This window comes from Anopheles ziemanni, chromosome X (genome assembly GCF_943734765.1).
Source record: "Anopheles ziemanni chromosome X, idAnoZiCoDA_A2_x.2, whole genome shotgun sequence".
Lineage (NCBI taxonomy): Eukaryota > Metazoa > Arthropoda > Insecta > Diptera > Culicidae > Anopheles > Anopheles ziemanni.
In genome coordinates this window covers 3,142,308-3,152,424 of record NC_080707.1, presented here as the reverse complement: position 1 = coordinate 3,152,424, position 10,117 = coordinate 3,142,308, and the positions used below count along the sequence as shown (strand labels likewise).

At 52.4% G+C, this 10,117-nt stretch overlaps 1 protein-coding gene across 1 annotated transcript in view; it reads right to left on the bottom strand.

Annotated features, from left to right (window-relative positions):
- The window catches only part of LOC131290534 (uncharacterized), a 12,037-nt gene extending 2,355 nt beyond the window's left edge, over positions 1-9,682 (bottom strand). The window contains exons 1-2 of the mRNA XM_058319686.1: positions 8,881-9,682; positions 7,054-8,820 (exon numbers count right to left, since the gene is read on the bottom strand). Coding sequence (XP_058175669.1) covers positions 7,054-8,820; positions 8,881-9,682 — 2,569 coding nt within the window. The remainder of the gene's footprint in view (positions 1-7,053; positions 8,821-8,880) is intronic.
- Between the last annotated feature and the right edge of the window lie 435 nt (positions 9,683-10,117).

The window sequence follows — 10,117 nt, the reverse complement described above, 5'->3', positions numbered from 1 at the left end:
GTTTTGAATCAAACAAACAACTTGTAAGAAGGTAGAATGTCTTCGAAAATATTAAAATGATTGTGCAATGTGCAACTAAAGTCGGTCCATAAGTAAATTGATCCAAGAAAAGCGCACAACTAAGGAAAGTACGGGAATTTATAAGAACAGGGAATATGTAAAGAGTAAAAACCTATTTTTATAACAAACGTTATGCATAACTGTTTAAAATAAAAATAAAAACATGTTTTCTTTTTCCCTTTTTTGTGGATTCCAGGCTTATTGCTCTGCAGACTTTTAACATACTAGCTTAAGGATACTAAAAGCATGTAACTTGTAACGAAAGCAACCATGATTGGTTTGACTTATAACAAAAGTTATAGACAGTTATTTAATCAAGTACAATTGAGGGCACATTTGGCCCCGTTCTACCCTAAACACGCGTCCACTAGGCAACTTTGCGACCGAAGGGCCCCGGGATTTGCGCCAGTGTGTGTGTGTGTGTGTGTGTGTGTGTGTGTGTGTGTGAAAAAATAAAACCGTCGCCAGCGTCATCGTCGTTTCCGGCAAAATCATTATTCATCGCGACTTTGCAATACCGATTGTGCCCTTCCTTCCTTCCTTCCTTCCGCGCAGCTAGTTTGTGCGAAGGGGTGGGTTCTAACCTGTTCTTTAAACCCCCCCCCCCCACCGCCCCTCCGCCACCCCCGACATCACCACTACTTCTATCCGCGTCCGGAGAAAATGGAGGCGACGGAACGGACGGTTCGGAAGAGATGCGCTTTTTCTTCCACTTTATTAGGAAGGCTGTGAATTTATTCACTTTATTCCTTCACCCCCTCCCTTCCCGCGTCCGCCAACAACACTTGTCGCGCGGGCTCCAGCATTGAAGAAACCGGCAGAAGAGGCAGCGGTTGCATACAATTATAAGGCTCCACACACCACGCAAGCAAGCACGGTTTATCGTTCCGTTGCGTGACCGGACCGGGAGGGGGGGGGGGGGGGGGGGGGGGGCTCTTGCGGGCCCGCGGATTTCCCACGAAGTTTACGCAACGCACGTGGTGTATTTATCTTCCAACGAGCGTCGAGAAGGCGAAGAAGTGGAAGGAGTTGATAACCCGGCTGGGTGGGGGAATGAGTGGGGTGGGGGAGGGGGACAGGCCTTGGAATCGTTCAGCCGTTTTTCTTCGCCTCTTTTGCTTCGATGGTGTGCGCTCCTTTGCTCAAATCTCCAACTAGTTTTGCCTCCTCTCCGATTCTCGTTGGCCGCTTGCTTCTTAAGGTTCGCTGTTGTCTCCGGGGCGCGCGGATTTGTGTCTGGTTTTATTATATTTACCTATACTCTACTCTTTTCCTTGTCCCCTTGTTTTCTTCGGTCACCGCTTGGATCTACGCCGCGCAAAAACATTCCGGTTTTGGCTTGAGACCAAACCCCCCCTCCTCCCCGCTCCCTTCCAAAACGCCAATGACAATAGGACCACCGGGAAAGGGGGGGAAAGGCAAGAGGAGAGAGAAACGAAAGGAAAAAAACCCGGTGCGATCCGGAATGTTGCCCGCCCGAATCCGGTTTTTTTCCGCGAAGATATTGATCATGAATGAAAGCCCGACATCTACCGCACAAAGGGCAGAGGAGCAAGCGAACCATGCGAGAGGGTATTTCTACCCCGATATACAGACACTTACACGTATGTATATACGGTTTAAATTCCGGCCGGGAAGCTGGAGAGGATTGTTAAACGAAAGGGGTTTATAATCATTCGTTTGGTCGTCTTCCCAGACGAAACCTAGACTTTTTGCAGGATTTATTCACAACAGGAGATCATTCTCTGGCAGTTGTACTAAAACGTAGTACTAAAAACCAAATATTTAACAAAACGAACCCCGTTTTCCACTATCTTCCGGGAAGGAAACGCTTCGAGACGGCATTAACTGCGTCAATTAAAAGACAAAACAAAGCGAGTTTTTTTTTTCCTGCCGTACAGAATGACGCAACCCCTCATGAAACGATTTTCTCCGAACTGGAAAAGGATACAATGGAAGAAAAAAAATACTTCCGCTCTGTTTAACATTTTTCCACCCCAGTCTAGATCCTTGTCTAGTTCCGAGTGTCGTCGTCTTTACGTAACGAATAACATCTGCATCGGATTGCAAAAGGATCCCTTCCCTCCCCCCTCCCCACGGGGCCAAGGATAGGAGATTTGTCTTCCTTTTCGTCACACACACACACACACACTATTAGTTATTTCTCTCGTCCGGAGGAAGAGAAAGCCCTGGAAGGACTTTTGATTCGCAATAAAAGCAGTTTTGGACCAGTCTGTCTGTTTTCGCTGGAAAACTAATAAAGTAAGGAAGAAGAGTAAAGAGTAGGATTTTTGAACCTTTGTCGCACACAGACAGTGATACTTTTTTTTGCCGAAATAATAGTTGAATTTTCCATGAGAAAAAAGTATTTTCCATTAGAATGAGATCGAATGCTTTTATTTATGTTCCATACAGCCTCAAGCTCTTGGTTTTCTTTTGCGTCGAATGTTGAACGCGGATATCTTTTATAACACACACACACAACCCCCTCCCCACGGAATGGCGTGTGACGCAGCGGCCGTGGCCTTGTACTTTTTTCCGGCGATCCTTAAATTATTCCTTACACCCCTTAGTGTTTTTTGGGATAAGGACATGGTTTTTCAGGGAGAGGTTTGGATGGAGTATCTTGGAGTTTTTTTCCTTCACTTTCTCACTCTCACCGAGGCGAATGAACTCTCGTGCACGCGTGAGGTTTGTGACCTTGAACCCCATGGGGGAGAGGGAAGAGGGCAGGGGGTGAGTTTATGTGCGCCACGCGCCGCCGCCTCCGTTCTCTTTTGCTCTTCCGGAGTCCTTCCGGAAAATCCGGCCACAAGGCCGGGCAAGTAAAGGAGGGAAAACCACACGCACGCACGCGCAAAAGGAGGGAGAAGAGGGAGGGGGTCGGTTTATTACCGATTTTCCGGCGTCGCAAAAATTATTTACCCCCTCCCTCCCCCTCCCCACCACCTCCCGGGTGAAAAAGGCTCGGAAAAACCCCCGGCAGGACTTGTGCGACGCATAACACAACGCCGGAAAAGCGAGCGATAGTCCCCTGCACCTCCTCCTCCACCACACACGGTGTTTTCCCCCGCAGGATCGTGCAGGAATCGATAATAGTACACCACACCAGCTTCTCCCCTTCTCGCTCTCTTTCTCTCTCTTTCTCTCTCTCTCTGCTCCGTTTCGACGTCGGGAAAAACCTTCCACAGCAGCCGAGTGTCGTTTTAGAGCGTGACTTGTGACTCGCTTTTCCGATCAATCCTTTTCCACTCCAGACTATCCTTCAATTTTCCACCGGTGGGCATGTGTGTGTGTGTGTGTGTGTGTGTGTGTGCGTTTTATTGCTCTCATTTTGCGCAGAGATCCCATTTTTTACCCATTTTCCTACACACACACACACACACACACTTAGGACCAGACACAAGTGCATTGGAAGTAGGAAAATGACGAGGAGAGTTTAATGACCTTGCGCGCCGCCCCACCCGAAAGTGAAAGTGTTCAATACTGCATAGGGAGGGGCAAGGGGGGGGGGGGGGGGGGATGGGGGAGGGGGTCATTCAAACATACTTACAATCGGATCACGTTTTACACGCATCCCCGAGGCAAATGTTCGTAATAGTGGTGGAAAATAATAATAATAACCCGTTAATAAATTATCGGCAGCAGAAATGGAAGTTCGCCTGCCCTGATTTTGGGGGGAGGGAGAGGAAACGACGACGCGAGGAGGGTGGTCCGGGGGAAAAAAAAGTGAAAGGGAAAGGGTCCGGCGACGGCGACGACGCATTGCGCCACCACGTACACCGTGTGTGTGTGTGTGTGGATCTAACCCTTGGCATCCGTTATTGCTTCCCTTTCTCTTATAATTATCAGTGTCGAAAGGATTGAAGCTGGTGGCCGGAGCAGGAGGATGATGCGGGAGGAGCGGAGTTCTACGCCACCTGCCACGGTCTGTCTGGCTTTCGCCGCCCCACCCCGCCCTTCTGGCAGGTTCTTTCTGGATTTTTCCCATCCATCTTTACTTTCTTCAATTCCTGAATCCTTCTTTTTTGGAAGAGATTTTCAAGAGTCCAGAGTCCTCTTTTCTCTTCCACTCGAAGGACGAGATTGTGTGGGTGTGTATAATAAAAAGAGAGCGCGAGAGAGAGAGAGAAAGAGCATCCAAATTGGTCCAATTTTCATGCGGGCGCGACCCAACACAAAAGAGTCGAAAAGGCCGAACGACCGCGATGTCGCCGAGACTCCGCAGACTGGAGAAGCAAAATTCGTCCGATGACCCTGAAACAGACACACGTACACACACACACACACCCGCGTCTCGCGCCGCACACGCGCGGAAGACGGAAAACCCATCCCTCGGTTTGTGACTTTTTCCCTCTGGCGCGGTGGAATTTTTTGTCCAACCATCCAACCACACCGGAGTATAGCCGGGGGAGCCGGAGGACACACACACACACACACACACGGGAGAGTGCCGCCACATGCTGGCCGGAACACCACGCGCATGCCCGGGGGCCACTGCTTTCCACCCTTGCACACCGTCCGGCACGTTGTCGTAGGGTGGGAAATGGGTAGAGAAAAGAGGAGGGTGGGGAGGGTGGGGGAATCTCACGAGCTAACGTTCGCATCGATCCGTCACGGACCCCTCCCGCATGGCCACGCCTAAGCCCCGTGACGTCACCGCCGACCGCCGGCCGGCTAAAGCAGCTTTCCCGGCCTAACCGGTCTTGACCGGAGCAAATGAACTCTTCGGATGTCTGTAGTAGTCCTCCAAAACGAAGCCTAAATGTGTCCTCCAACATACTAACCTATGATGAAGAAATAGAGTTGTCTACAAACTTGATACGAACTCTAAACGTGTCCTCCAGAATACTAACCTAGGAAATAGAGTACCAAAAATATCGCCGATGTTCTAGTAGCCTTCAGTAAACACACACTCGTTGTCCAGAACGTCTCCCAAAGTCCCAAATACCTTCAATGGGATGGCCATTGAATCTCCAAAGCATCCGAGGATCAGCCAAAGAAAAAGATTAACTCGGAAAGCGAAGCAGTTCCAAGACTAAAAATGTCTGCAAGTTGCGGATGTAGAACAACTAAATCTGTTCTGTGGTAAGTTTGTCATAAGCATAGTCTAAGGTGATAAGCTAATTCACCGAAAACATGGACAGAGTTGTTTGATATTCCTATTTTTCCTAGCAGAGTCCGAATGGAGTCGGCGAGGCTGCTCTGAACAATGTGGATGACGATCCTGACATGCATAATTGCACATAGGAGAAGACACCCTTTGACTGCCGATTTGTGTTTGCAACATTGCTACTTCCAAATGGAACAAACACCTTTAAAAACAACACTCTTTTACAGACGTCAAACTTAGGGAGCTATTTAGAGTCAGGTGAGAAGTGAAAGAGAAATGATTTAGAGTAAGGTGTGAAAAATACACGTTGTACACAATTTGTAGGATCGAATTATCTCATTAATTTAGTCAACACACACTCGCTAATTCCGCACCGGGTTCACCTTTACGCCGAATCGAACCATTTGCATCATTCCATAACTCCTTCGCGCACCCATCACTCGAGTGGAGGCATCGCGACAAGCCTCGCGATTGACAGCACCGGCAGCAGCATCACAGGCTGTCAGTTTGCCGCAGGTAAACAAAAACCGCGAACCGAACCGGCGTGAAGAAACACACGCGAGCAACAAGGGCAGCCAACCACATCCGGCAGATTCCGCTGCTTCCCATTATGCTGCAAATGTCATTGGAGCCGAGAGCGCGCGCTGGAACGAAAACCGTAAACTCGCACGGACGCCGAAGAACGAAACGCACTGGCTGCAGAAAAACGGGTTCCGTGCGCGAGCGAGAGCTAAGATGCCAGCCTCCACAAAAGCGCATTCGCACTCGCGACGCGCAGGGCCCAAGACGAATACACCTTCCTTCTGCCGGCATCTCGGCCGAATCCACTTTGACAGCTAATCGAAAAATTATGGTACGAGACGTTTTACAAAATCGATGACCGTGATGTTTGGCCAAATAACATAGCAATATGAAAATATAATATTTTCTTATACATTAACATCAAGCAAGATCGGACACACACGGCTGCTGGATGTGTTTGGAGATGAAATTACATTCAGCATCCTTCGCGAAAACCGGTACGTTTTCCAACCGAAACCGTACGAAAGCCCGTACCGGTACGTACGTACCGCAGGGTTGCCGTTGTAAAACAACATATGTCCGGCAAAGGCCCGGTTGGTGGAGCAAAATTATTTTTAACTAACAATAAATGCCATAAATAGCACTCAAAATTATGTAATTATTTTCTTTTTGGTTCGTAAGCGTTATCATTTCGGGTGAAGATTCCATAACTAATCATCTTGGGATACCTCAAAATGAAGCACCTTGACCGTTCGACCAATGTTGCCAACATTAGTTAAGCCCCCCCCTCCGTCCCCCAAGCTGCTGTTTTGACAGTTCGTCGGCCGGCGTGTCTTTTCAGCCGATCGTTTCGCTGCGGTAGGACGCGTTCCTCGTTCCAAGTATAATTAAAAGCCAAAAGTATTGTTAAAAGCCGGACTTTCAATACGCTCTCTGTGTTTCTTCGCCCTCTCATCCGGCAATCTTGTTAGTTGTTTGCATATCTTGTAAAATCGTCGCCTTCTTGAAGGTAAATATAAATCGATGTGGAACCATCATTTGGAGGACTGATGTGGAACGATTGTTTGGAGCTTTTTTTTTTAATTTATAGTTTTCGTTCTAGTATTTGTTGCAATTGTGATCTTCGAGGTGCAAGAGTTCAACTAGATCAACTCGAAGTAAGTACAACGAGATTGTTAAAATGTTATTTGTGGTATGTTTTGGAGTGTTCCGTTTTAGGAAGCTATAACCTAACAAACCCTCTATTGCTCATAGGGTAGTGTTATAATAAGCGCCATCTGGGGGCGGGGCCGGTTATATGAATTCAGCATAGGTTATGGTTTCTGAAACGCAAATGAAAATGTGATTTTAACACTAACCTGAATCGGACGGCGTCTGGACGCCCAGCTCGTTCATGATGAAGCGACCCTTCGGCCGGGTGTAGCTGTGGTCGCCGACGTGCGTCGCCTGGTGGCATTCGGAGTGGTTGGGTGCGATCGGTGCACCGAGGTGATGGTCGGTGGACGAGTTGGGCGACGACGGTGCGGTCGTCACGTGCACCTCGGTAGCGATGTACGACACCTCCGCGCCGAGCTGCTTCTTCTGCGGCTTCTGCTGTTTTGATTTGCGCGACTTGCGGGTGGCGCTTGCGTCGTAGGGGCGGGAGGCGGGCACGACGAGCGCGGCCCGGCGCCGCTGGTGCTGCCGGTGATGGCTGCGACTCCGGACGGCCGACGCCGGATGCTGGTACGACTGCATCGGGCGGCGCGTCCGGCGACCCACGAGCCGACGATCGCTTCCACCACTGCTCGCCACCGAGCACGTGTCCTCCTCATCCTCCTCTTCGTCCTCCTCGTCGTCCTCCTCCTCCTCATCGTCGTCATCTTCGTCGTCGTCCTCCGAGGAGCAGCTCGACGCGCCGAACTCGGCGCCGTTGGTGCCGAACAGCAGCTCGTCGTCGTCGTCCTCCTGCTCGAGCTGCTTCACCACGTCCTCCTCGGCGTCCCCATCGTCAAACGCTTCGTCGTCGTACGCGCAGTCGATCCAGGTGTACGGGCGTTTGCGGGACGCCAAGTGTTGTCGCACACCGACACCACCGTGGTGGAACATACTGCATCCCCGCAGGTGCGGAACCTGCTCACACCGGCACGCACTCACATGCTGATGATGGTGTAGGTCGTGCAGATGCAGATCGGACTGATGCAGACTGCTGCCGGTGCCCACTGACGTACCGCCGAGGTACAGATTATGGTGAACCGAGGAACGCTGTGCTATCCGGTGCTGGTACAGGGCACCGATGAGGCTAACGCCACCCCCTAACGCACCACCACTCGTGGCAGCAGTGCCGCTCGCTACTCCTCCCGCGTGTCCCACCATCGATCCCGAGCCCGAGCCCGCCAGCAGGGACGAACAGTCGCCAGCTCCGAACAGGCTGCCCCGTACCGAATCCTCGCTGTCCTTCATCTCGATGTCGCGCAGATCGCACAGCAGCTGGGTGAGCGCGTTGTCCGGCGAGTCCGGGCGCATCACCGCGTCCGGATGGCAATGGGCGCCCCCGCCACCCGGCATCACGTTCGGGTCGTCGATCATCACCAGCTGCTCGCACAGCTTGTTCAAGCGCATGTGCTCCACCGTCGCGTCCTGCAGATAGTTGTAGTAGTACTGCGGCGTATGTTGACCGCTCGTGGTGGTGCTGGTGCTGGTGGAGATGCTGGCCCGCGGGCTGCTGCCGTAACTGCCGATGCCGTTACTACTGCCACTCGTGCTACTGCTACAGCTGACCGGCGACGACTGGGAAGCGGTGGCTATACTGCCACCAGCGTGGCGAGATTCGCCGGTGGACGCCGCCGATGTGTGGTGCTGTTGTTGCTGCTGCAAAAGGCTCTGCTGGTTGGAGCCGATCGTGCACGTGGCAACGAGGTCGAGGTTGTGTTTGAACTCGGGCGCATCGTCGTCCAGGCTGAGCGGAGTGTCCGGGCGGGCGTGGTGTTGCTGCGAGGCGCACGACGCCAACACCTGGCGCTCCTTGTCGGCGAGGAAGGTGCCACGGGGGAGGTACGGCACGCGCAGGGTCGCGCCAACCGATTGTGGACCATCGCCACCACCCGCCGCTGACGACGACGATGACGATGAGCTGTCGGACGATGCTAGGGAGTAGTATTCCGAGGACGGTGGTGTTATTGGAAGCTGTCGCATATGGTTACTACTAGCTGGTGATGGTTGCTGCTGTTGCTGCTGCTGTTGCAACTGCTGCTGCTGCTGCTGCTGTTGACGCTTGAGGAGTGAACCTCCGGCCGGTATCTCGGCCGCGCTTTGTGTCGCCTTGAACGGCGCGAGCAGACTGGTCGGCGATGGCCTAAACTGGTTCGTGTTGTTGGTGGCCACCCGCGGCGGTGTGGAGAACGTCCTCTGTGCCGTCGACACCTTCCCTGCCGTCTGCCCTTGCGACTCCTCTGTCTGATGGCTGTGGTGAAGGTGATGGTGAAGGTGGAGAGTTTGCAGCTGCTGGCGATAGTGCTGCTGCTGCTGATGGGCGCACCGGCTGCACCCGCCGCTCTTCTCCGGGTGCGACTGGTCGTCGCACATGCCCGCCCACATGCAGTCGTGTATGATTTGAGACTTCTGGTCGACCGGGGACGCCGGCATCTGCGTGTGGCCCTCGTAGAACGCACCGCCCGGGAACATGGCTGCGTTGAGCGCACCGGTTCCTGTCCCGGCGCCAACGCCACCGCTACCACCGGCAACGGACATGTTCGCCATTGCCGCCGCACCTCCGCTGGGCAGGGTTTCCGACGCTCCAACCCCCCTTCCGCCTACCCCTATCACTCCCGGGCCCATCCCGCCGGCCCCAGCGACTCCTCCGGCCGGCTCGCCAAAGTCCAGATGCTCGAAGTCTTTTGACGGGTCGAGAAACGCGTCCACCGTATCGACGTCGATGCCGTCCGCCTCGATCGGGTCGATCTTCGGCATCAGCTCCCAATGCTGCTGGCCAGACGTGCCCATCATCATGGTTACCACTGCGAACGATAATCAGACGTTGGATTAGTCAAGGATTGGGGATGGGGGGGAAGCGAGATCCGACATTTACGAGTCAAAGAAATATGGAGAGAAAACACCACTTAACCCTTTCGAAATGCCTTCTTCTTCGTTTCGGTTTCAGAATGGAGCGCTTTGGCGAACAGCCACGCCACTGTTTGTTCTATTTTGATGACAAGTTGGTGTACCCTCGGTGCGCGAAGTGTAACGCCCTTGCAGCGCTGCTGGTCATGCTGGAACACATCCCCGTGGATGACGAATATGTAAGAATATAACCTCCCGTCACCCACGCCTCCCTCTCTCTCCCTCTCAAACCGACACACCGCCTTCCTCTCTCTATATCTTTCTCTTTTAGCCCCTGAACGCGCTGACGTGCGTAAATTGTATGCAGCCAGGCATCCAAACAGT